We start from the raw sequence: 27,813 nt of genomic DNA, 5'->3' as shown, positions 1-27,813 counted from the left end.
CTACATTTCTTTTTACTGTCTTTGTAGACATCTTTCCCCTCTCCTTTTTCTTTGGCCAGCAGCAGCCCAATTTTCACTGGTACCCTGTTGGCCAACAATACTTGTGGCGGTTGTTGGTAACCTGGGCCTCGACAATTCTGGTTCATGCTCTGCATATTTGATTTGGCACGTTTTAAACTGGATGCACTTCCTAACACAACCCTGCCCATGTATCCAGGCCTGGAACCTGCACTAAGTGTGCACTGGCTTGTTGGCAGGGTTGAAGTATGTGCACAAGCTATCTGAGATCCTCCAGCACTGCTCGACTGGTACCTCCTTCTCTCAGAATGAGAGGTAAGTACACTTCAAGGCTCTTCTCTGTTCTGGCACAGAGGTGGTGGAATGAACTTTCCCTAGATGTCCGTACAGCAGAGTCCCTGACTATCTTCAAGCGACGACTGAAGACCTACCTCTTCCTGAAATACTTAAATTAGCACTTCCAAGCTTGTAGAATTCAAGGGTTATATTTATATTAAGTTTGTAATCTTGCATACCAGTGTAGATTTATTCATTACTAGAGACTCAAAGCACTTTTGTACGGCACTCTGGATAAGGGCGTCTGCTAAATGCCACAAATGTAAATGTAAGTAGTTAGCATTGTCTTGCACAAATATGCAAGGCCTTCCCTGAAAGAGACATTTTCTAGATGAAGGCATTTGTCAATCTTAAACCTGTATATACTGTTTAGAATTGATGGAGCTTTTGCAAATGTGTAAGCTGCCCATTCCACAGGCAATAATGCACTCCCATACCATCACAGATGGAGTATTTTGAACTGGGCCCAAAGACCACAGTTATCCAATATTAATTAATTAAATTCATAAATTTTTTTACCCTTGTGCAAAGATTTCCCAAGATTTTGATATCTTACTGAGCATTGATGAAGGCAAAATATCAGCGCTGTAAGCAAAATCAGTATATCCGTATCGTGAAACTAGTATAGTTTAATGAAGTGCTATTGTGTAAACTGTTTGGTTGCTAACTTCAAAACAGTCGCACTGGATCTGTTCTGTGTTGCTCGCTTTAGCTTGCACAATCACCTCACTCTCAACATCGAGATGGATTCAATAAAAACGGTGCGAACACCTTTTAAAAAAGCAGCAAATAACAGCTAAAAGTTTAAGCAATTAAATTTTTTTAGTTACTGTTGTGGTTTTCAGCAAATGCTTATGAATTTGTAATCCAATGCATTTTTTTATTTTTTATTTATTTATTTATTTTTTTAATCATGCCTGTTTTCAAACGTGATTTTCTGTGGCTTTATTAGACCGAATGCTTGTTTTCAATGTTTGCTAATTTAATTTATGCATATATCATTTAATTAGTATACAAAATAAATTATATATTCTAGATGCTTATATCTTTACAACTAAACAAAATGTCTGTGTATTTCTTTTTTAAATTGTCAAAACAATGTTGTATTATATTTTATATAGATTTTTTTAAGCATGGTTGTCAACTTGCCATCTGCAAAATACAATGCAAATGTTGATTTACACAATTTTACACAATCTTGCATGGTCAAATGCAGTTTATTTTTTTTATATACAGAAACAAAAACCAGCATGAGAAAATTTGTTCAAGAGAGAAATCCCCCATGCACTCCTCAACAAGCAGCCACTATAAGCTTTAAAATGTCTAAATTCAAAATAGAAACTTTTGCATTTTTTTTTTAAATAAACCTTAATACATAAAAACTCGGAATTAAGGTTTTATATAGTTATAATAAGCAAAACATTAAATTGAAATTTTATTATTAGCAGATTAATGGATTAATCAAGGGTGGTGGGGAAAAAAATCATCAGATTAATTGATTATCAAAATAATCTTTAGTTGCAGCCCTATAAGGGTGTGATAAGTGCTTTGAGGTAGCACAGGTGGGAAGTAACGGAGTACAAATACTTCGTTACTGTACTTAAGTAGATTTTTCTGGTATCAGTATTTTACTCCACTATTTATTTTTCAGACAACTTTTTACTTTTACTCATTACATTTTTACACAAATATCTGTACTTTTTACTTCTTACATTTTTAAAACCGGCTCGTTACTTTAGTTTTAATCCATTGATTTGGTGAAATATATATTTTTTATTTTCACTGCGCGCCGATTTCAGCCGAACAACCGATTTCCTGTTACTGCACGTCTTTTTCAATCCGCTGCTGTATTCTGCTCTCACTCTTTACGAAGATAAGAATCAGCAGGCCAGAAGGCAGTAAGAAGTTTGGGGTTCACGTGGATGAGACAGAGGGAGTCAGTGATGTAAACATGACTGAGAACAGACACATTCATGATCATCATCTTTTCTCTGCTTGTGTTCTATATGTGGATGTTCAGCCTGAATACATTCATTCGGTAACAACATTTTTAATTCGTTTTGTATTAATATATATATATATATATATATATATATATATATATATATATATATATATATATATATATATATATATATATATATATATATATATATTTGGCTGTCAAAATTAAAATAATTGTAAACGGCACTAGATTTTATTAACACGCCATCAATTCAGCGAGCATTTCTGTTTTTACCATTTTTATAAAAATACATAAATAAATAACTAAATATAAAAGAGGCGAAATTAAAACCTCCAGCAAAACATACACTTATTCACGACGTCCCTTCTTTACTTCGATATACAATAAATAAATAAACTCCACAGAAAAATAATTGTAATCAGTAAACTTTTGTTTTATTTTTGCACAAAGTCTCAAATGAAACACCAAATCCACCATGTTTTACACAATTTACCCTCTGGGTGGCGTTTTGTGGGTTTTTCCCTCATAATGGCGACACGAACATAAATTACTGTCTTTATTGATCGTGCAGATAAAAACAATCTATCATTCAAATCTGTAAAATGTCTATGATTATATATATATATATATATATATATAAAAAGCTTCTTGACTTGAAGAGGTGCACTTTCTCCGGTATCACCTCATTAACTGTCCGTGTGGAAACATAGCAAAGGCTCTTAATGATGTCCACACATCTCTGCACTGTTATAGCCTTTATATTTAATCACTGTACATATGCTTTTTATATTCACATGCTGTAAATATGATACATATTTATCTGCACTATTGCTACTTTTTGCACTTCTGGTAGATGCCAAACTGCATTTTGTTGCTGTGTACCTGTACTATGCAATGACAATGTTCTATCGTTCTATCTATCTATCTATCTATCTATCTATCTATCTATCTATCTATCTATCTATCTATCTATCTATCTATCTATCTATCTATCTATCTATCTATCTATCTATCTATCTGATATTAATATGATGTGAGGTAGAGTTAACAGCTAAAACGGGTAGAATTAATAACTACTTTTTACTTAAGTACATGTCAGAGCCAAGACTTCTTTACTTTCACTTAAGTAAAAAGGTATAATCAGTACTTCAACTTTTACCCGAGTATTTTAAAACATGAGTATCTGTACTTCTACTTAAGTAATGGATGTGTGTACTTTTGCCACCTCTGTGAGGTAGGTGGCTGCTGGTCTGTTTTCAGCTTTGTAGTCATGCGTCTGTGTTTAATATCTGATGTGAGGACACAGAATGAGTGGAGTAATATAGCAATAACAGGAGCAGTTAGGAAGACTGCATTCTAGACAACTTGCTGAATGTTGTTTAGACCTGCCAGAAGTCAGCTGTAGTATTTTATTCTGAAATGAACATTCTGTATACATTGCTAGTAGTGAGAGGAAATGTATTTTGGATCACCTCTGGGAACCTACAGTAATTATATGTTAAGCTCACCAAATTGATGTTATACATATAAACAGACACACTGCTGGTAGTTGGAAAATTCATAGGTTTATTTTTAAACATAGTCCCAGATTTCATTGGGTCCAAAGAAAAGCTCTATATGACATGCAAAAAGTTTAATATGCACCCAATTCCATGGCCATAAAAATGAGAATCACAATATATTTGCATGAAAAAAAACACATGGGCTTTCCCTAATATTTACCCACAATTTGTTCATCAGTTGGTCAACAAAATCTGTACCTTCCTTTACAGAAAGATTGGCAAATATTGATTATTTTATAAGAGAGAACAGATGACAGTATAGACTTTAATCCTTCATCAGTTCATTTAGTATACAAATGATTCACTTCAAATACTTTTGTAATCCCTGAATCAGACTTACATTTGTGCCTTCTAACTGTATTTTTTGTTTCCCTAACTGTATAATGCTCTTTAGCATGGGTTGCATTTTGGGTTATCCTCAATAGATTTTTTTCTGTATCTCCTTAATTATATGAGAATAAATGAAGTGTCTGAAGGAAAAAAGGAAAAGGCCCTCAATTGGTTTTAGGAATCCAAAATGCAGGCTAAAAAGCTTTTCAATGACATTCCATTTAAGTCTTCTTACAAACAAGTGATAAACAAGGGCACAGGTTATGAAGTTGATGAGTACAGGTGTGGTTTAAATACCAATGGACTGCAGAACTCTTCTCTCAGAATCATTTAGATGGCCAAAAAACATGCTGTAACATGGCTGCTGGGCAAACTGACAAAGGAAATCTGTAAGATAGGCCTGTGGGAGAGGGGAAAAAAAAAAGCCATTTATAAAAGTTAAGACAGCAATGTGCAGCACAGAGAAATAGTATGGTATTTTATACTGTCTGTACTGGCTTAACCTTTATCTCTGAACCTTTATCTTTTGTACTTTTTTATCTTGTTGCAATAAATTAGTATATCTAAAACAAGTGACTGTTGTGTATGAAAGCATCAGTTTATCTGAAGCAGGTGCCTTAGCAGGTGTTTTAGTGTGGTGGCTTCATGTAAGGAGGTCATGGCCGGGCCAAGGTCTGCACCATGCTTTTGCTAGTTTTTGAAAGATAAAGATGGATGGGAGCGCAGAGGGCCTGGACTGAGACACCTGCGATGACTTAATTTTAGGAGGTTTTAGATGGGCTAAGGCCAGGACCATTTTTGGCACAGGTGTCATAGTGCCTTAAATGTTTGAGAAAGAAGGTGTGCGATAACTTAACTGAGAGGTCACGGACAGGTCAAGACCTGGAAGACGATTGAGATGTACGTTCTTTTTCTTGGAAAACACTATCTTTTAAATAAAAAATTTGAGACGATGGTAGCCACCATTGTGCCATCGGACTTGAAAATGTTCTAGTTATTTGAAGATGGTGGTGACAGATGAGATAAAGGTTGACAAATAACACAATGAGTCTTAAGAATTTTACAAAAGAGTATAAAAAGGGTGTGTTTTTGCTCTGAATTTGGACACTTCCATGAAAATGTCTCACTTTGTTTCTGCTGAAATAAAGCCTGACTCTTTGATCACAACCCTGGAGACTACACTAAGTCTATTATTTTTGCTGGGTACTTTAACTTTGTTACCGAATTTGTTGCTGAATTTGTTACTTTTATTTTCAATTAGCCATGACAATAGCAAACAAGTTACCTGAAGGTCTATTTGATATATAGGATCTTTTAACGCATCCGGGTCATCTTCATCATCCTCTTCATAAAAATCATCATCTAAAAAAAAGTACAAAAATACATTACAGGGATGCACAGAAAAATTCTTCATTAGTACAAAACAAATTAATGCTCATATTTAGCAAATTGGCAATATAACAACCATTTTAAGATGCAACAAGGCTTTTTAAAAGTTTCTTATAAATAACCTGAAAAATATGCAAAAACATGATAAAAAAAAAAAAAAAAGAAGAAAAATCTTAGCAGAAGAGTATTATGTCACAGAGAAAACCAGCAAAGACTAAGCAAAAGTGAAAGGCTAAAATGCTAACATTAGCCAGCCATTGCAACTGTAACATGCAGTTACTTTAAATATGTGAAATATAATTGAATTATTTAATGTTTCAAATGTGATGTGTTTCTACTGCTATAAGTATGCTTTCAATGAGGTAAATGGCTGTTTGGTAGATGGGCTACAGGAAGAGGACCGTATTGGGTTCCACTTCAAGAACAAGATTCTGAGGCCATCATGGGCAGATAAAAATCATATGGGTTTTCAGACTGCAGACCCTCTATTCACAGATTGATTTTTGCATAATTCTGTCTAAACTCTAGAGACTGCTGTGTGTGAAAATCCCAGATCAGCAGTTTGCGAACTACACAAACCAGCGCAATTCACGCCATGACAGATCACAGATATCACACTGTGATATCTGTATATTTTCCTTATTATGATGTTTGACAAACATTGACAAACTTTTGCCCTCCAGTGTGGCTGAATTACAACAATTCTGCATATATGAGTGGACCAAAATTCCTCCACAGCGCTGTAACAGACTCACTGCAAGTTATCGCAAACGCTTGATTGCAGTTGTTGCTGCTAAGCTGTGGCCCAACCTGTTATTAGGTTAGTTGGGTTAACACTTTTTCCACACAGGGCCATGTAGCTTTGGAATTTTGTTTTCCCTCAATAATAAAAACCTTTATTTATAAACTGCATGTTGTGTTCACTTGTGTTATCTTTTACTAATATTTAAATTAGTTTGATAATGATCTGAAACATTAAAGTGTGACAAACATGCAAAAAAATAAGCAATTAGGAAGGGGGCAAACACTTTCACACCACTATAAATATATTAATATAATAATTCGAGAGGAATAATGTTATTATAATAAAATCAAACTAAACAAAAACAAAAAGTTCGTCAACATTTTTAGTTCCAAAAATTAACAATTTCTTTTTGCTTGACACCATTCCTATAGCACAGTATAAAATACAATTTCTTCTTTTTTACAATTTGTACAATTTCTCTATTTTTTTAAATTAATGTGAAAAAAAAAAATCACATTCCCTAGATACAGCACACAAGTCACAGCATTGAAAAACACTAGCCAATTATTGTGTAGGTTCCTTTGTGCTACCAAAGCAGCTTTGACCATTAAGGCATGGTGCCAGATACCACAGCTCTTACGGAGTTCAAGACTTGAGCAGAAGTTCTGCAAGTTATAAGGTGTGGCTTCCATTAATCAGACTTGTTTGTCCAACACATCCCACACATGCACAACAAGATCTGGGGAATTTGGAGGCCATTTTCATCTTCCTCAAACCATTCCTAAACAATTCTTGCAGTATGGCAAGGTAAATTATCCTGATGAATGTAGCTAAAGACATTAGGGAATACAGTTGCCAATAAGGCTTGTATTTGTTTTGTGACAATGTTATGGTAGGTGGTATCAAAGTAACGTCCACATGAATGCCAGGATTCAGGGTTTCTCCTGGAGATATTGCCAATCACACTGCCTCCACATGCTTGCCTTCTTCAGTTTCTTCCCAAATAAATTATGTGGTGCAAGAAAACATGCTTCCACCTGCTTAATGGTCCAGTTTTGACGTTCTTATGTTTATTTTGCTTTCAGCGGTGGATAGGAGTCAGCTTGGGCAGTCTGACCGGTCTGCGGTTCTGCTACTCCATATGCAGAAGCTGTGTGATCTGGTACCTGTCAAAATGTATTCTTCATTAGCTAGAAATTCGAATTGCATTGGATAGGCTATCCATCATTTCCCAATGCATCCATGTTGTACGGTCTCCAGTTGTCCTTCTTTGGATGACTTTTGGTAAATATTTCCCACCACACTCTAGGAACACCCTGCTGAAGACCTGCTATTTTGGAAATGATGTGACCATCACATCAAGCCATCACAATTTTTATCTTGTCAAAGTCACTCAGATCTTTACTGTCACCAATTATTTATGCCTTCAACAGATCAACTTCATAAACTGACTGTTTACATGGTGGCCAAAGTATCCCACTCCTTGACATCATCTTTCGGCTGCTCCCTTTAGGGGTGGCCACAGTGGACCATCTGTCTCCATACTACTTTGTTCTCTACATCTGCCTCTTTCAAACCAACTACCTGCATGTCTTCCTTCACCACAACCATGAACCTCCTTTTTGGCCTTGCTCTGTTCCTTCTTCCTGGTACCCCATGTCCCTCCTCTGCACATGTTCAACCATCTCAATCGGGCCTCTCTCACTTTGTCCCCAAAACTTCCTACATGCGCAGTCACTCTAATAAATTTATTTCTAACCATGTCCATCCTCGTCACTCCCAATTAACATCTCAACATCTTTAACTCTGCCAAATTCAGCTCCACCTCCTGTCTTTTAGTCAATGCCACTGTCTCTAAACCATACATCACCACAGGCCTCACCACAGCCTTATAAACTTTTCCTTTCACTCTTGCAGATACCCTTCTATCACAAATTACTCCTGCCACTCTTCTCCACCCAGCCTGCACTCTTTTCTTCACTTCTTTAACACACTCCCCATTACTTTGCACTGTTGACCCCAGGTACCTGAACTCCTCCACCTTGACCACCTCTTCTCCCTGCAACCGCATCACTCCACTGCCCTCCCTCTCATTCACACTCATGTACTCTGTCTTACTCCTACTGACTTTCATTCCCCCTCTCTCCAGCACATACCTCCACCTCTCCAGGCTCATCTCAACCTGCTCCCTCTCACAACAAATCACAATATCATCCGCAAACATCATAGTCCACAGAGACTCCTGTCTGACCACGTCCGTCAACCTGTCCATCACCACTGCAAACAGGAAAGGGCTTAGACCTGATCCTTGATGCAGCACACTTCACTGCTGTCACACTGTCCTCATACATGTCCTGCACCACCCTTACATACTTCTGACACACCTGACTTCCTCATACGATATCACAACTCCTCTCTTTGCACCCTGTCGTATGCTTTCTCTAAATACACAAACACACAATGCAACTCCTTCTGACCTTTTCTATACGTCATCAATATTCTCAAGGCAAATAATGCATCTGTGATGCTCTTCCTCAGCATGAAACCATACTGTTGCTCACAGATGGTCACCTCTTCTCTTAGCCTGGCTTCCACTACTTTTTCCCATAACTTCATGGTGTGATTAATTAACTTTAATACCCTGTAGTTACTGCAGGTCTGCACATCTCCATTTTTATTAAAAACCAGTACCAGCACAGTTAGTGTCCAACTTCTCATACAGCTCCTTATATGCCTTTTCCTTAGCTTTTGCCACATCCCTCTTTGCCTGCTGCAGTTCCATGTACTCCAGCCTACTTTTCCCATCTCTCTGGCGATCCCAATTGAGTTTTTTCCTGAATCTCTCACTACAGTCTTCCTCCTTCAGTTTCCACCATTATTATTTGAACATTATTATTTGGACTGAAACTTATTATTTTTTCAGTCCTCACCCTCCTCCTATTCTTCTTCACCTCCAAAACCATCCTACAGACCACAATCCGATACTGTCTAATGACACTGTCCCCTGCCAACACCTTACAGTCTCCAGTCTCCTTCAGGTCGCATCTCCTACACAGAACATAGTCCACCTCTGTGCACCTTCCTCCACTGTTATACGTCGTCCCATGATCCTCCTTCTTCTTAAAATAAATGTGTTCACCACTGCCATTTCCATTCTTTTAACAAAGTCTACCACCATCTGTCCTTAGACATTCCTCTCCTTAAAGCCACACCTACCCATTACCTCCTCAACACCTCTGTTCCCTTCAACAACATGGCCCTTGAATTCTGCCCAACTAATCGTTCATTCCTACCCCTTCTACCACTTCATCTAACTCACTCCAGAATTTTTCTTTTTCCTCCATCTCACAACCCACTTGTGGAGCATAAGCACTGATGGCATTTATCATCACTCCTTCAACTTTCAGCTTCACATTCATCACCCTCTTCACCTCCACTACACTCTTACTGTACTCTTCCTTCAGAATCACCCCTACACAAAATCCCCCTTCCCCCCTTGACATATGTTACTATAATGAGATAATCAACATTAAAATCACTAACGGGTAACATGAATAATGTTATGGCTGGTTTGAATAAATGTACAAAATATTAATATTGTATTCTATTTATGTAGAAATAATATATGCATTTTGGCTCACCGTATTTGTTAGACGATATTAGGTCAGAGAGAAATTGCCCTTCTAATTCATCATCATCATTATCTTCCTCCTCGTCCTCCTGCTCTTCCCACATTCCCCCTGAATCTGAAATGTAAACATTGCCATTCTTGAAAAGAAGTACATTTTAAAGTTACAATACTTGTAATTTCTTTGTTTTAAAAAGTGCATTTAATAAGCGAAGGAAAAACATTGTTCCTGTAATGAGACAAAGGTCTTCAGTCATTGCTGAAACTAGTTCAGTTTTTGGCCTTCTGCTTTTAAACTTCATATTTGTTACCTCTGGGTAAAATAATTAGTAAATTAGGTATTAGCCTTCACTGTTATGTGGCGATGAGACACACCACATTAATACATTTGAAGAATGGGTAAAGGACATTAAACAGTGGATGCTTAGTAACTCCCTTCTACTTTAATTTTTACAAGACAGAATTACTTGCACTAGGATTGTATAAAGCTAGAAGTAAACGTTTAGCTTACATACAAATCTTAAATTAAATAAGTACATAAGATTTCCAAAGACAGTACCATTTAGTATTCATGATAGTGGCTCTGGACAGCACTCAATTCTCCACCAGTGAACAACTGATAACATCCACACAGACTTTATAATGAACCTATAATGAAAAAGTATGGTTCCCTTTTGGGTTCCTCTCAAGATTTTTTCCTCATATTACTCGTGGAGTTTTTCTTTGCCACGGTCACAGCTGGCTTGCTCAGTACAGATAGGGAGAGTTATATTAACATATTTATGAATTAAAAATAAATACTCTCAATCTATTTAATATTGTTAAGGCATGTCCATTATTAAAAGTGCTATACTAATAAAATTGATAAATGCAGTTAGGGGGCTAACTGCATCTATCAACCTCAGAGGTATGCAGAGCCTCAGGGAAATCCCACTTTACTCATAGCCAGTCTCACAGCAGAAAAGTAGAAGCCATTTTGCTTTTATATTTGCATTTTGCAAATATAGCTCATATTTATGTAGACAATAAATGACGAAATACAAAATACCAATAGCAAGCCTACATAATGAATTAATAAGCACAGTTAAAGCTCTTGTTAAGAGGCTTGAGAGTGGCACTAGCACTGATCTGCACAATAAAAACTTGAGACACATTCTCACAGATGCTCAGTATATACAGCTGTTTTTTTTATTTATATGCATTTTATTTCATACTGTATCATTTTAATAAGCACAAGAAGAACATCACAAAGTTAGCAACATGTATACTATATTTATTGTATATTTTACAATATTTTAATATTCATTCCTGTTACTTTAAATATTTTACAGGCATTAAAGAGGACATAACACAGTTTTGCCCAATCTCATGTTAATCGAGTACCTATTAGGTATAACCTTAATATTTCTCGGAGTCTGAGTTTTATCAGATTATAAAAGCAAGATACGGCTTTACACTCCTCCTTGTAAAAAGTCGCAAGCATTGCAGAGCTTTTGCGTAGTGATAGTCTGCAAGCTGTGACATCACTATAAATAAAACAGGAACAAAAAAAAATTATAGTTTTAAATTAACTATGCTTAACAATCAGATCCAGCCATACATATCTGATCCAGAATCAGATCCCGAATCTGAAATTGAACATCAAGAACAGCAGCAGCAACAACGAATAGGTGTCTATATGGTAAGTAATGAACAAGCTTAACCTTCCCCCTGACATCCAAAAACACACTTTTGTTTATAGACATTCCTCTCAAACAAGTCCTGTGCAGCACTGCTGACGACTTCCTTGACCAAATGAAGCACACTGATGGGCGCGCTCTTGCTCCGGTTGCTGTGTGCGCATTTTTTTTCTTGGTGAAGTGGCCATTCTAGGAATTTCACCCTGTTTGATGTCATGAAGGGCCAATAGTCGGAAATAACTTTTTGAAACTTATATGCACCTGAGAGGGGTGTATTTGGCACAGAAATTGTTTTAGCATGAGAATCCAATTTTTTAACCGTCCAAATAACTCAGAATGCATGACATAGCATTAGACATAAGGCATCCTGTAACTTGAACATTTCTATTTTGTTAAAAGTTACCTTGACTCCAGTCTGCAGGGTTTGCTCGATGTGCATTCGCCTCTATTACAGATGAGAGCTCATTGACAATAAGTTTGAAAATCTTCACCAGCAAAGGAATGTTAGTCCACCGCTCTGGGTCTAAAATGTAGTACACAGACCATTATCAGACTTCCAAATGCAAATTAAAACCAAATTTGTACCTAAAATATGCATAATTACTTTTTGCAGCTTTAGATCGAGTGCGAATGCCTTCATCTGGATTAAAGATTTCCTCCCCTTTGACTATTATATCTTGCAATCGCTTGTCATTGGAGTTAATGCCATGCTGAAGAAGTTTGCACAGAGCTATAGCGCTAAAAACAGAAACAATATGGTCACATAACATCAGCCTCTACATTTATCCAGAGTGACTTAGAATTGCATTCATACAACTAAGCAGTTGAAAGTTAATTGCCTTGCTCAAAAGCCTAGCAGTGGTAGCTTAGTGGTGCTGGGATTTGAATTAATGACCTTCTTACCAGAAGTCCAATATCTTAACTACTGAGCTGCCCCTTCCCACTTCCCCTTACATCTCTTTTATGCTTTATAAATGACTGGGAAAGTAGAAAGCCCAAACCTGACTTTGCCTTCATACTGGCCATAGAACAGATGCTGTCGGCTCATCCATTCCATCATAACAAACTCTAGAGCAGGTTTTCCTGTAGGCCCTGGGAGACTGGACAAAAACTCCAACAGAGGCTCTATCTGTGAGTGGACTAGGTGGGCAAACACCATGATCAGGGACTGTGGAGGAAATATGATGAAAAGACTTACTTGCTTATAGACTTTACTTACTTATAGACTTTACTTAGGCAAATAAAAACAAAAAAAAATACTGTCTGCTAAGTAAAAATATTTGCTTTTTAAAGCCTCGCTGGAGAAAAAAGAAAACTATCTTAGATATACCGAATAGTGAACTACATTTACCGGCCACTTTATTAGGTACACCTTACTAGTACCGGGTTGGACCCCCTTTTGCCTTCAGAACTGCCTTAATCCTTCGTGGCATAGATTCAACAAGGTACTGGAAACATTCCACAGAGATTTTGGTCCATATTGACATGATAGCATCACGCTGTTGCTGCAGATTTGTCAGCTGCACATCCATGATGCGAATCACTCGTTCCACCACATCCCAAAGGTGCTCTATTGGATTGAGATCTGGTGACTGTGGAGGCCATTTAAGTACAGTGAACTCATTGTCATGGTCAAGAAACCAGTCTGAGATGATTCGCGCTTTATAACATGGTGCGTTATCCTGCTGGAAGTAGCGATCAGAAGATGGGAACACTGTGGTCATAAAGGGATGGACATGGTCAGCAACAATACTCAGTTAGGCTGTGGCTTTGACAAGACGTTCAATTGGTACTAATGGGCCCAAAGTGTGCCAAATAAAATATCCCCCACACCATTACACTAGGGCTGGGCGTTCACATCGATCTGTTTAAATAAAAATCGGTTTTCTCTTTAATGTCCACCGACGCTCCCCTCTGGGCTTCCATAGTTTCGAACGAACTCAGCCCTCCCCCGGCACGTTTGCCATAGAGATACACAAACAACATGGCAGCGAGCAGAGAAGAGCTCGTTCCCAAGAAAGGCACAGTGTCATCTGTAATTTGGAATTGGTTCGGTTTTGCTGCATCAGACGCAGCACAAACAACACCCCGCTGCAAAGTGTGTTTGAAGGCTGTTGCAAGCAAAGGTAGCAGTACCACCAATTTACTGCAGCACCTCAAACAGAGGCATGCTGTCGAGTGGGAGAGATGTAGAGCCCTACGAAATGAACAAGACAGCGGCAGCACAAGACTGAGGTTAAGCCAGCCGCATCTTGAAAATACACCGTTAAGCAGCCGCACTTTAGTGCACTTAGTGTTGCGCGTCTAATCCTACACTTACGGTATGGGTGGTGGGAGCGGTCAAAATACATGTAAAGACGCTTTAGAACGGCGTTTCTGTTAAGAAACAAAAATCAGAGCATTTGAATCACCATATTCAAACAGTCATAAAACATTTTTTGAGGTTTACTCAATCTTTCAAATAATTCTTATTTAGAATCTCCCTGTCTGTTTTATTTTTATTTACAATTTCAACTAATTTTACTGTGGAGTTTTTAAGAAAAGTAAAGGAAAAATCACTCAAGCATCACTGCATTTTTAACCATGTTCCACATTCAAACACATTTATAAAACATTTTCCTTTCTAGGTTTGCTCAATCTTTCAAATACTTCTTATTTACAGTGTCCCTGTCTATTACTCTGTTAAATTTTTATCTTTTATCTAAAAGTAAAGGCAAAATCACTCAAAACCTCAGGTGCATTTTCAATCATGTTCCACATTTTAACACTCAAAAGATTTTTCTTTGTAGGTTTGCTTATTTTAATGTTATGTTACGTTCTATTTTTACAATTTACAATGGCAGGGCCTGCCATCTTGTTTTTTTGGCTTGTTGTTTCTGATTGCACTTTAACCCAAAGTGGGTTATAATCCCAGAAGGGTAAATAAACTTTATTTAATAAAGTTAAAACTTTTTTTTTAACATTTTCTTTGTCATATGCAGATTGATTTTAAGCAGGGGGGAAAAAATCGATTTAAATGGCAAATCGGATTTTTTGTGAAAAAATCGGGGATTATTTTTTTTGCCCATATCGCCCAGCCCCACATTACACCACCACCACCAGCCTGAACCGTTGACACAAGGCAGGATGGATCCATGCTTTCATGTTGTTGACGCCAAATTCTGACCCTACCATCCGAATGTCGCAGCAGAAATCGAGACTTATCAGACCAGGCAACGTTTTTCCAATCTTATATTGTCCAATTTTGGTGAGCCTGTGCGAATTGTAGCCTCAGTTTCCTTTTCTTAGCTGTCAGGAGTGGCACCCAGTGTGGTATTCTGCTGCTGTAGCATATCCGCCTCAAGGTTCGACATGTTGAGCGTTCAGAGATGCTCTTCTGCATACCTCGGTTGTAACGAGTGGTTATTTAAGTTACTGTTGCCTTTCTATCAGCTCGAATCAGTCTGGCTATTCTCCTCTGACCTCTGGCATCAACAAGGCATTTGCGCCCACAGAACTGCCGCTCACTGAATATTCTCTTTTTCGGACCATTCTCTGTAAACCCTAGAGATGGTTGGGCGTGAAAATCTCAGTTGATCAGCATTTTCTGAAAAACTCAGACCAGCCCGTCTTGCACCAACAACCATGCCACGTTCAAAGTCACTTAAATCACCTTTCTTCCCCATTCTGACACACGGTTTGAACTGCAGCAGATCGTCTTGACCATGTCTACATGCCTAAATGCATTGAGTTGCTGCCATGTGATTGGCTGATTAGAAATTTGCGTTAACGAGCGGTTGGATACCACTATATGTACCTAATAAAGTGGCCGGTGCGTGTATATTCAACAGCATCAGCATTTCTAAAATCTAGAAGTCATTTAAGTTAAAAATAAGACAATAATAATGTCACTGAAGAGAATTGGTGTATTTAAGCATTTTATTTACACTTACCTGCATGACGCTGAGTGTCTCAGCTTGCTGCATTTTACTAAGGATGGCACGCAACATTTGGTCCAGTTGCTCCCCCAGCTGTGTGCCAGCACGAGCAATCAATGTTGAAACCAAACGACCAACGAATGTGGCAGTGAACTCAGACGTGCGTGGGTCCAGCAGCTGACTGACCACTTGCATGACATACCACAAGCCACTGTGGCCCTGTTCATCCTGCCATTGTCCAACCTGCTCCAGAGCCACTGAGACATAAGCCCGCAAACACTCACCACCATTCTAGAAGAGTTAATGAAAATGTCAAGAATAGGGTTTGGATAATTATTATTTTTTTTTTTTGTACTTTATTATACAAGTAAGAAAGAGTAGCTTATTTCAAGCAAGATGTCACTGTATTGCACAAAATGCAGTCAGTTTAATAAATAACATTTCACTGGTAAACCATTTCACAATTTGCTCATCTAATTAAAATCTCAAAAACAAAACATAATTAACATTTTTGCCAAACAGACAAAATCATATTAAGTAAACACTAGTCCCATTTTAAAGAAAATCAACTTGCCGTTAGTTGGTATATGCGGAAACAGTACTGTGCATAAGTTTAGGTGTGAAAAAAATTCTGAAAAATAAGAATGCTTTAAAAAAAATAAGTTTTAATAGTTTAGTTTTTATCAATTACCAAAATAAAAATAAGATAAATGGAAAAAAAATTCATTTTTTATGAAATCAATATTTAGTGTAAACACCCTTTACCTGCCAACAAGTATAAATTCTTTTAGGTACACTTGCACAGTTTATGAAGGAACTTGACAGGTAGGTTGTTTCAAACATCCTCGAGAAAGATCGTTTCCACCAGTTCTTTGCCGAAGGCACTGCTGGACATCTTTTGATGTCAAAAGGAAGTAAGCACGATGTGTTTCATCTGCAGCAATAAGTATCCTTAGCCAACCTAGAGTTCTCAATACTTCGTGTTTTTTCAAAATAGCTTGAACAGCACACATCTTGACAATCCAGTCTGCAATCTTTGCCTGGGGAAGACCTTGCTGAGGCAGAGTCTTGATGCTGTGCTCAGTAATGCCTTGGTGTATGACCTGTGACATGAAACTGTCTTCCACAGGGTTACCTTGTTCTAAGTCTCCTACATAGCTGTTTCTATTTCAGATAATAATAACGTTTCAATCAACATGCACAGTGGGGAAAATAATTATTTAATCCCCTGCTGATATTGTACGGTCTAGGATTTTTATGGTAGGTTATTTTAACAGAGAGAGACAGAATATCAACAAAAAAAATAATCAAAGGAAGGTTATAAATTAATTAGTTTTTTATCGAGTAAAATAAGTATTTGATCCCCTACCAACCAGCAAGAATTTTGACCCCCAAAGACCAGTTATGTGCCCATAAGCCACCAAAAGTAGTCCTGTTGCTTTGGAAAAGAACACCGCCATGGGCAAGACAAACAGCTGTTGAAGGTTGTCAGGCACAAGATTGTAGACCTGCACAAAGATGGATTGGGCTACAAGACCATCAGCAAGAAACTTGGTAAGACCACTGTTGGTGCAATAATTCCTCATGGGGTAAGGATGATTCTGAGAAAGGTGAGAGATCAGCCCAGAATTACACGGGAGGAGCTTGTTAAAGATCTCAAGCAAGCTGGTACCACAGTCACAAAGAAAATCACTGGTAACCACTTTGCCGTAAGGGATTGAAATCCTGCAAGGTCCCACGGCTCAAGAAGGCACATGTACACACATGTACAGACAGTCGCCAGTCGCCACCGGCTTGCTCATCAGGGACAAACTTACTCATAAAGAACATATTCATTTTTAATCACCGCATTATCTGTGTAAAGCTGCTTTGAGACAATGTTCATTGTTAAAAGCGCTATACAAATAAAAATGAATTGAATTGAATTGAATTGAACATGTACAAGTTTGCAAATGAACACCTGAATGATCGAGAGAAGGCATGGGAGAATGTGATGTGGTCAGATGTAACCAAAATTGAGCTCGACTCGCCGTGTTTGGTGGCAGAGAAATGCTGAATATGACCCCAAGAACACCATCCCCACTGTCAAACATGGAAGTGGAAACATTCCACTTTAAGGCTGTTTCTCTGCTAAAGGTACAGGAAGACTTCACCGCATTGAGGAGCCAATGAACGGGCCCATGTACCGTAGAATCTTGGATGAGAACCTCCTGGCCTCAGCCAGAACAGTGAAGATGGGTCATGAATGGGTCTTCCAGCATTACAATGACACAAAACATATGGCCAAGCCAACAAAGGAGTGGTTCATGAAGAATACCATAAGCACCTGGAGAAGCCTAGCTAGTATTCGGACCCTAATCTAATAAAATATCTGTGGAAGGAGCTGAAACTTCGAGTTGCCAAACAAAAGCCTTCAGGATTTGAAGAGTATCTGTAAACGGCACACGGCGAGAGTTTAGAGACTGTTGCATCTTTGTTTTCACGGAGACGTGGCTCAACGACAGAGTTCCGATGGACCGCTCATCAGACGCTCTAAACCGATTCTGAAACAGGTGAAAACCTGGCCAGAAGGAGCTACTTCTGCTCTTCAGGACTGTTTTGAGTGCACTGACTGGGACATGTTTAGAGAGTCTGCAACCAATGGCGATTCCATCAACTTGGAGGAGTACACATCATCAGTGACCAGCTACATCAGCAAGTGCGTTGATGTGACCATCTCCAAGACAATTACTACACGCTCCAACCAGAAGCCGTGGATGACTGCAAATGTGCGTGCGCTGTTGAAACGAAGAGACTCTGCCTTCAGAACAGGGGACAAGACGGCCTTAAAAACAGCAAGGGCCGACCTGTCTCGTGCCATGAGAGAGGCAAAACGGGCACAGGCGAAAAAAATCCACAACCACTTCCAGGACAGTGGAGACACTCAGCGCATGTGGCAGGGCATCCAGGCGATCACGAATTACAAGACCACATCACCTGCTTGTGACCGTGACCCCTCCCTTCCAGATGCGCTGAACGACTTCTACGCCTGGTTTGAGGTACAGAACAACGTGAAGGCGAGGAAGACCATCCCTCCTCCCACTGACCAGGTGCTGACGGAAGTCTGCTGGACCTGACAACATTCCTGGCAGAGTGCTCAGGGAATGTGCAGAACAACTAGCAGATGTCTTCACTGACATCTTCAACATCTCCACGTGCCTCAAGACAACGACCATTGTTCCTGTACCGAAGAAATCGACTGTCTCCTGCCTCAATGACTATCGTCCCGTCGCGCTCACTCCCATCGTGATGAAGTGCTTCGAGAGGCTCGTCATGAGGCACATCAAGACACAGCTACCACCCTCCCTGGACCCCATGCAGTTTGCGTATCGTCCGAACCGTTTCACGGACGATGCTATCTCCACAACCCTCCATCTGGCCATCACCCACCTAGATAACAAGGACTCATATGTACGAATGCTGTTCATTGATTTCAGCTCAGCATTCAACACAATCATTCCTCAGCACCTGATCGAGATGTTGAACCTTCTGGGCCTGAACACCTCCCTCTGCAACTGGATCCTGGACTTCCTGACTGGGAGACCCCAGTCAGTCTGGATCGGAAACAGCATCTCCAGCACCACCACACTGAGCACCGGGGCACCTCAGGGCTGTGTGCTCAGCCCACTGCTGTTTACTCTGCTGACTCACGACTGTGTAGCAATGCACAGCTCGAATCATATCATCAAGTTTGCCGATGACACAACCGTGGTGGGTCTAATCAGCAAGAACGACGAGTCAGCATATAGAGAGGAGGTGCAACGGTTAACTGCCTGGTGTGGACCAAACAACCTGTCTCTGAACGTGGACAAACCGAAAGAGATGGTTGTGGACTTCAGGAGAGCACAGAGCAACCACACGCTGCATCCGCAAAGCACATAGCATTGTGGACGACCACACACACCCCTCACACACACTTTTCACCCTCCTACCATCAGGAAAACGGTTCCGAAGCATTCGGGCCGCCACAAGACTGTGCAACAGTTTCTTTCCCCAAGCCATCAGGTTTCTCAACAAACAGAACTGAAAACAGAACACACACACACACACTCCCTCAAATGTGTGTTACCGAACTGTACAACCTGGACTAAACACAATCATCACTCATCTCGATCCACTCCACCACCATTTATTTATTTATTATTATTTATACTCGCACCTTTGTATTACAGTATAATGTTTATATGCTGTCGTTGCACCTTTGTATTACAGTATAATGTTTACATGCTGTCTTTGCACCTCCTTGCTGCTGTTTTTTTGCACTACATTGTTCTGTTCTGTTCTGTATGTATTCTCTCCTGGGTATAGTTTTTACATATCTCCTGCACAGTACTGTATAATCAAGTATACAGTAGGTTTACTAGTCGGCGCTATACTTGTTTTTTTGTTTTTTTGTCTTGTCTTGTGTTGTCTGTCTGCACCGTCTGTCTGTACTGTTTTTAATTTGCACTGTTTGCACCAGGTTGCACTCGATGCACTTTATGTTTGTGTTGTAGCTCTATGCTGTTGTTGTTTACTGTAGCACCAGGGTTCCGGAGGAACGTTGTTTTGTTTTTACTGTGTACTGTGTACCACTGTGTATAGTACAAATGACAATAAAAGCCTCTTGACTTGACTTGACTAAAGAGGAATGGAACAAAATCCTTCCTGGGATGTACACAAACCTGATGACAATCTACAAGAAACGTCTAACCTGTATCTCTTTGTTAAAATAAACCTACCATATAAATTCTAGACCATTACTTTCTTTGTAAGGGGGTAAAACTACAAAAGCAGCAGGGGATCAAACAATTATTTCCCCCACTGTACAATTGATGGTCATTATCATCTACTTAGTATAACTGGTTAATTGTACACCTGACTCTGTTCCTACAAAATAATACAGCTGCTTGCGAAAATGGCAGAGAGAACAGGGTAGACCTGCATGGAGCAAATTTTTCAGGACCCACTCCAGCAATAAATGTGTTATAATGTACAAGTTTCTCATATATATCTTTATATATTCTTATATTTTTATATTTTATCTGCCTTCTTTATCATTGTTTTACTTTTTTTTTACTTTTTCCCTTCATGCTGAACCGTCATAAAAAGCATTTCACTGCATGTCGTACTCTGTATGTATGTGACAAATAAAATTTTATTTAATTTGGTTTGAAAAGATTTAGCCCCAGTTTAGGGCCTCACATTTGTGACAAATCTGACAAATATGCTGGTATAAAGTGGAGTTTTTATCTCAACAACTGCAACTTTCCCAGGTCAACCCACCATGCTTAAGAGTTGGTATGAGGTATTTGCTGTAATTAATATTATTTGGTTTTCATTTAGCACGGTACAGTGCAGGAGACCATACTGATATATTGGAGAAAAAGGTTTTTTTTTCCAACCATCCACAATTGAAAGCCATATTTGTTCAGTTCCTGTGCTGTTAAACATTTACGGTGAATAGGTAGACCGGTACTTCCTAGGTTTTTCTTTGTATCTCTAGGTATTTAAAAGTCAACACTTGGACTCTATTTGCTGGGCCACTCAGCTCTCAGAAGACTGGAAAATGTCTTGAAGGATCTCTGTAAACAATCTTTTTCACTGAAGAAATGTAACATTTCTCTGCCTTGCAACAGTTACAATAAACAATTAATTCTCGAAGGTCATGGCTGATCCTTGCCTCTTGACAAAAATGTAGGATCCGAAGCACCATGTCACACTTGTATGCTTCATTAGTTACCTGGATAATTAATCTTTTTTTAGAGGGGGTCGATGTTGAAATAGGTTTGTTTCTTTGTTTATTTTTTTGTTTGTTTAATGCTGTTTATAAGCACCCCACAATTGTTATTTAAGTCCTGATAAATAAAAACATAAGAATAATAGACAGTGTAATCTGATTTTTAAATAAAATGCAAACAATGAGGATATAGGATGCAGGAGCTATTTAATAATAATTATTGCTAACTTAATAACTTAAAATTACAAGTGTTAACACCATGTGATTATCAATAATCCTTTAAATAATATTTTGTTAATATGTTAATATATAGTTAATTATAGTAGTTAATATATGAAATTAATAGTAATACTTAATATGACATTTACCTGCATTGTAGCGTTGTCATCAGCACTAAGGGTACACTGGGCCACAGCAGGAAAAGCCTGGCACACAAGCATCTCAGACAGTGGTGGCTTAGAGTTCCTTACTACTGTGGTCAGGATATCAATTGCTGTCTGTTCAAGCAATAAGAAGTCATTAATTAAACAGCATTGTGACAAATCAGCAAAATAAAAAATAGACAAAAAAGTCCCATACAGAACAAAGGCCTGAGGGAATCTTATCAGGTGGTGCCTGCATGATGCTGACAAGTGTGGGGATAAGGCGCATCTGCATAGGGCCCTGGCAGGGCTCAATCTGTGCCAGCTCCTTAAAAATATCCTGGGCCAAGGATGCCACAACAGGATCTGATAAAGTAATAAAGAAATTAAAATAACTAAATAAACAAACAAACAAAAATTAATATATATAGCAGACAAAAAGTTTAAGAACACCTCCGTTTTTTTATTTTTATTGAAATATATACGTTTAATGTCTCAAAGTTTTCATGGAGCATAGATAAAAACAATTGGACATAAAAAGAAAATTATGGAATCATTTGCAAACAAAAAATTTATCTTTTTCTTCTGACAAAAGAGACACCTTTTATTTCGCCACCTTAGCAAAGGCTCTCTTACTGCCACTCAACCTTTCAAACCTGCAGCTCAGTTTCAGAAGTGAAACTAAGACGAGTACTTTAATCAATGTTAAACTGTGCTTGAAGCTGTTTTCCTTTTAAGAAAGTTTAAGAAAGATGTTGATTCTCAGACACTTGTCTTTTGATTCTTTTGTGGCTTTGGTTCTGCTAGACCTCTACCTGCCTAAGATTCTTCTATTTTCCAAGTGCCTTTACTATTACTGTACTTTAAATGTACTACTACAATTCTGTCCAAATATTGCTTAAGAGGGTGTAGATACACAGTCTGTTCCACACTGCTTTTATACACAGTACTGTATATTCAGAGTATACAGTAGGTTTACTGGTCGGTGCTATCTTGTGTTATGTGTGTTGTCTTGTGTTGTCTGTCTGCACTGTCTGTCTGTACTGTTTTTCATCTGCACTGTTTGCACTTTATGTAGCTTTTGTGTTGTGTTGTAGCTCTATGTTGTTTAGTGTATCACTAGAGTTCTGGAGGAACGTTGTCTAGTTTTTTACTGTGTACCACTGTGTATAGTAGAAATGACAATAAAAGCCTCTTGTCTTGTCCAGAGGGTTTGAAAGTTATCAACAAAAGTTGGGATGCATGTAAAAATTGTTAGCATCAACTTTTAAGGCCTAACTTGCGTCGATTGCTGCAGAACAGGTGTAAGTTTTAAACCATTACTTCCTCCTTAAAAAAGGTCTTGTTTTTGCAATGCTGAAATTTTTCTATTTTTGGTAACCTAACCTTTTTTTATCTACCTCTGGCAATTTAAGACTTACATTTGGGTACTTGAATTGCTCAGATTTGCTAAATAAACTAGATAAATGGGAGTGTTCTAAAACCTTTTTGTCCAGTAGAGTATGCATATATAAAAAAAATCGATATAAAATACTGGACAATAAAAAACAGGCTGACTTTACCATTATTGTATTTGAGAAAGATCGCAATGGTGAGAGGGCAGATCTTGTTCTCAGCACTGGTGGTAAAAGTTGGGTCCACAGTGCATACAATGCATAGGGTTTCCATCACCAAGGTGAGAACCTCTGAAGTAAACTGGGTCGCCAGTTGCACTAATCCCTCCAAAATATTAGGCAGGTAAGGCTGCAGAACATGAGTGCTGTCTGACAACTTTAGCTGATCACAATACCTGTGGCAAAAACACATACATTTTAAGAGATTATAATTCAATAAAAAAACAATTGTATGAGTGGCACAAATGGCAGCTAAATAAACAAATGAAACCACATGGTAATAGTAGTAGCAAAAAAAAAAAAAAAAGATAGGGTGGGGTACTTACCCCCAAATTGCTCGTACAGCAGAAATACGAACAGATGGTGGCTGGCTCTCATGCAGGCCACTTACTGTTGCCTGCAGAAATTGCTGGATGAGCTCTGGGGACATGGCTGCAGTAAACCGACTGGCTGCCCATAAAGCTCTGCCCAGCAGAAACGGAGAGGCTGCTGAGGTAAAACACATGGAGCACCATAACTATGGTGACAGACTACACATGAATTTTGTGGAAATTTATGTAAAATAAAGCAGGTATCTGCGACATTTCTCAGTATTCTACTAGTAAATAAGGTTAAACTTGGCTATGAGTCTTGAATAAGGTTTCAAAATGATTTCTATTTACTTGTTAGATTGAGGTCAGCAAGGATCACATTGGCAAGAAAGCCATGCATGTCAAACTGTATGCGACCATTCTTATAATTCTCCGTGATTATGGTCTTGACTGAGCCCAATGCTAGCATGCAGGCTTCATGGATTTTCCACCTACACAACACAAAAGAAACAAAAGAATTAATCAACTACATTTAAATTATGAACATACATAATATTCAGTGCTTTTCATTATTCCGACACACACTGCCCTGGAGTGTAAACATTTATGATGCAAGAACAGACATGAGGTGAATTAAAGTGGCGGTGCAATTCAAACATTATAAAGTAAACACTGGAACCAATGTAACAGCAAAAAATAATAATAATGAAATTAACATGAGTGCAAATGTTCCTGAATAGTGAATGTTGGTAGAACTAAAGTTCAGATATGGCTCAATCATATAATCTTAAAACTAGCTTGGAGTAGTAGTGTCCCAAATTAGTGGAAAGCTGTTACAACCTCCTGTACAAATAACCTCCTTTACTGCTCCTTTATACAGCCTAGTTGATTGATTTCATTTTCAGTAGGGCATGGAGGGACAGTCATTCTATTATTGTCCAGAATGACAGAGTTCACTAAGTGCCCACTTTTCCACCACCTCAAAACTATCCTGTGGTTCTAAGACAAATTGCAGGGGGTGCATAAAAAAGATTAATTAAAGTCTAAGATGGAGCAGCACTAGTATCTTTAGGACCCAGTAAGGGCTACTAAGCTTTAATTATCTTCAAGTTGTCTTCTTTTCCACAGGAACCAGGCAGGATTCCAGATTTTCATATACAGACTCATTGTTCATTTATCTTGATTAAACAAGCTAGTCATTTGTCACTATTTACAAACGACTACCAAAATGTACCTTTTTTCCTATTATGGTTAGCGCATTATTTTTGAAAAACTCATTTGACATTTAACATTCAAAATAGTCTTTTGCAGACAAGGACTCTGAATTAGCAAAGATATTTTGAAACAAGACTGATTTAAAAAGAGGATCATGACAATAATTAAATCTATTTTGCAAGAATGGAATGCCTTTGGCAGATTTGCTGTGCATGAAATGTCAAAATATGTTCTAGTTCAACTTGGAAACTAGAATGGCCCTTAATGGTTTAGAGCAGATGTACCCATCTAGTCTTCTAACACGCTACAATCCATCACGCTCTTTGAGATCTCAAAAATCCAGACTTCAAGTAGATCCTAGAATAGCAAAGTCAACTAAAGGCGGTAGAGCATTCTCACATTTAACTCCTAAACTTTGGTAAAGCCTTCCTGACGGTGTTTAAGGCTAAACACACTCTCCCAGTTTAAGCGTAGATTAAAGATGTATTTATTTAGGCCTACACATAACACACAACACATCACATATACATTTTTACATCCAGTACAAGCGCACATTGTTGTTTTGTGCTTGTTAATATTGTGAACAGCAGCTATGCTAATTCTTCTCCACTGCTTCTCTTTCTCTGCCCATTCTGAGGCATTCTGAGGTTGCACTAGCTCCAGCTCACAAAGAGTAGATGCCGACCCCGCAAACATCCAGAACCGTCCAGAGACGTACCAGCGCCATTTGTATCCCACTTCATGTACAGTTTGGACATTGGACTTTGAGGATAAACAACTTCAACATTTAAGGGCTGTTGCATGTAGGAGTTGGTGTTGGATCTATAATTATCTCAGATGTTGAGCTATTTTATGAGTTATTCAGAAGCTCCTGGTTCCACAACTTCAACTGGCTGTATAAGACTGTAGAAACATTATTATTCGATCACACACTCCAGTGCTCATGATACTGATCAATGTCTGGTGTTTTCTTTTGTTTTTATGAATTATAATCACACTCCTGATAAAATTGGGCTACATACACAATTTAAATATTTTGAAAAGAAGACACTTTGAGCTTTACTGCCCATTTTAAAGTTGATATTGCTCAAAAAGATAAGTTATAGAAAGTTAAATTTATAATATATTTATAATAAATACATTTCCTGAATTTAAAATTGTATTTCTTCATTTATTTATATATATATATATATATATATATATATATATATATATATATATATATATATATATATATATATATATATATATATATATATATATATAAACTCATGAAATAGGTCCTGGAGCAATCCAGAAAAGTACTGGGTTGAAAGCCATATGTCTCATGAGTTTATATTTCAAATTTTATGAAAATAGGCTCAGATTTCCTATCCCCATGCAGATCTCCAAGTCCCTGTTGTTACCTCACCCCCCAAAAATATTTCACTGCTTTGAGCAAATCTCAGATAAAACATTTTACTGTTTTTTTCTTTTTTGTAAACAAAGCCCAGTTAGCACTAGCTGGAAACAGCTGTTTGTGCAGAACCCAGAGCTGCATCCACTTCCTGCTGCATCACTATGCACGTGCTGCAGTCTTTGACCACTAAGAGTTTCCAAAGTGTAATAAAAGTAAGACTCACCCATATGGTGAATAAAATACTCCCATATATTGTTAGAATCCTGCACTCATTGGCTACAATTTCTATCAATCATTTTGTTTCCATAATGATACTGGCTGGAAATAAAAGGTTTGAAATGATAGGTAATGCAGAGCAGAACGTCACGGCACCTGCCTGTAGAGTAAAGGATCAAGCACGAGAGTCCGCCTCTTCGATTTTTTTTCTTTTTCTTTTTTTTTTTTTTGGTGCATAGGCTCATTTGTTTTGTAGCACTATATTTTACCAGCCAGATTAGGTGTTTTACCAGCAAGATGTCGTTTTTTTTTTTATGCGAAAGTTATTCTGAAACATAAACAAACAATACACCAATCGAAGTACTGTAATGTAAGCAAAAGAATAACCATCTAAATTACAACAATATTGTTTGGTCGGCGCAAAAATGCTTTACGGCATGTTGTTCAGTGGACCCTTATCTTTTCTAATAAACTGAAATTTGGAGCAGTGAATAGGTTTGTGACTCGTTATTACAATAATTGTGTAAGTAGCGCATTTTTTTATGCATGTTGTTGTGTACTGCTTATTCTCCGGTGGTCTGGCGGTTAGGATGCAGCGCTCTCACCGCTGTGGCCCTGGTTCGATTCCCGGTCAGGGAACCAACCCCAGCTATTAGGGTTGCACAAGCCAGTGCACTCTTAGTGCCGGTCCCAAGCCCGGATAAATGGGGGTTGCGTTAGGAAGGGCATCCAGCGTTAAACGTGCTAAATCGAACATGCGGCTCATGAATACAGACGATCCGCTGTGGCGACCCCTAATGGGAGAAGCCGAAAGTTGTGCAATGCTTATACACATTCAGCAAATACATTTGTTATATGTTTTTCATTTGAAAACAGTGATCTAAAATCGCTGCTTGAGGCTAAGAGCTTTAGAATGATGTATAGTTAGTCATGGTTACACTTCTCCCTTTTTATTTAATCTATTGCTAAATATTAACTCCTCCAAACTTTGGTTTTAATTTACAAATATGTTACAGACATAAGATGTAGTCCAAGATTTCACAAGGTATGCAAGTTTCTATGTATCTATCTTTTCAAATAAGCTAAATTATAAACTGCAAAAAAACCGATAAACTAAACTGCAACTATAATTCCTACCTGCAAAACAAGATTACATTTCTGAGAATAAAACATACTTTTTTGTTTTTTTAAATGTCAGTTGGTCTGACTTGAAAACAATGATGGAATGGAGCAGATCCATCAATGTTGCAGAATCATAAATGAGCAGTTGACAGCAGAATAACATGTTTTAAAGCTCCTTGGTTCTACAGCAAATTATACAGAGTAGCACTAGTGTACAAATGATTTGTCAGGAAAAGACGAGCCCAAT

The 27,813-nt window shown here is 38.2% G+C and overlaps 1 protein-coding gene and 1 long non-coding RNA gene across 3 annotated transcripts in view; one reads left to right on the top strand and one right to left on the bottom strand.

The window, feature by feature from the left end:
• The first annotated feature begins 1,593 nt into the window (after positions 1 to 1,593).
• On the top strand, positions 1,594 to 4,349 carry LOC310722031. The gene is made up of 2 exons (XR_014532255.1): positions 1,594 to 1,907; positions 3,555 to 4,349. It is a non-coding gene; the product is annotated as an uncharacterized lncRNA (long non-coding RNA).
• The window catches only part of ipo9 (importin 9), a 41,362-nt gene continuing 17,415 nt past the window's right edge, over positions 3,867 to 27,813 (bottom strand). Inside the window, exons 13-24 of one of the 2 annotated variants that reach the window (XM_083534074.1) lie at positions 23,966 to 24,105; positions 23,630 to 23,792; positions 23,253 to 23,479; positions 21,908 to 22,056; positions 21,697 to 21,825; positions 15,586 to 15,861; positions 12,655 to 12,821; positions 12,258 to 12,391; positions 12,057 to 12,176; positions 9,988 to 10,092; positions 5,498 to 5,574; positions 3,867 to 4,612 (exon numbers count right to left, since the gene is read on the bottom strand). In XM_083534074.1, the coding sequence (XP_083390200.1) occupies positions 4,502 to 4,612; positions 5,498 to 5,574; positions 9,988 to 10,092; positions 12,057 to 12,176; positions 12,258 to 12,391; positions 12,655 to 12,821; positions 15,586 to 15,861; positions 21,697 to 21,825; positions 21,908 to 22,056; positions 23,253 to 23,479; positions 23,630 to 23,792; positions 23,966 to 24,105 (1,798 nt within the window). In that variant the 3' untranslated portion in view covers positions 3,867 to 4,501. The remainder of the gene's footprint in view (positions 4,613 to 5,497; positions 5,575 to 9,987; positions 10,093 to 12,056; positions 12,177 to 12,257; positions 12,392 to 12,654; positions 12,822 to 15,585; positions 15,862 to 21,696; positions 21,826 to 21,907; positions 22,057 to 23,252; positions 23,480 to 23,629; positions 23,793 to 23,965; positions 24,106 to 27,813) is intronic. The other variant, XM_083534073.1, reaches the window with a different exon arrangement.

The sequence above is a fragment of the Silurus aristotelis genome (genome assembly GCF_946808225.1).
Source record: "Silurus aristotelis genome assembly, chromosome: 28".
Classification (NCBI taxonomy): domain Eukaryota; kingdom Metazoa; phylum Chordata; class Actinopteri; order Siluriformes; family Siluridae; genus Silurus; species Silurus aristotelis.
The sequence above is the reverse complement of the archived record's forward strand: the minus strand, read 5'-3'. Positions and strand labels throughout refer to the sequence as shown.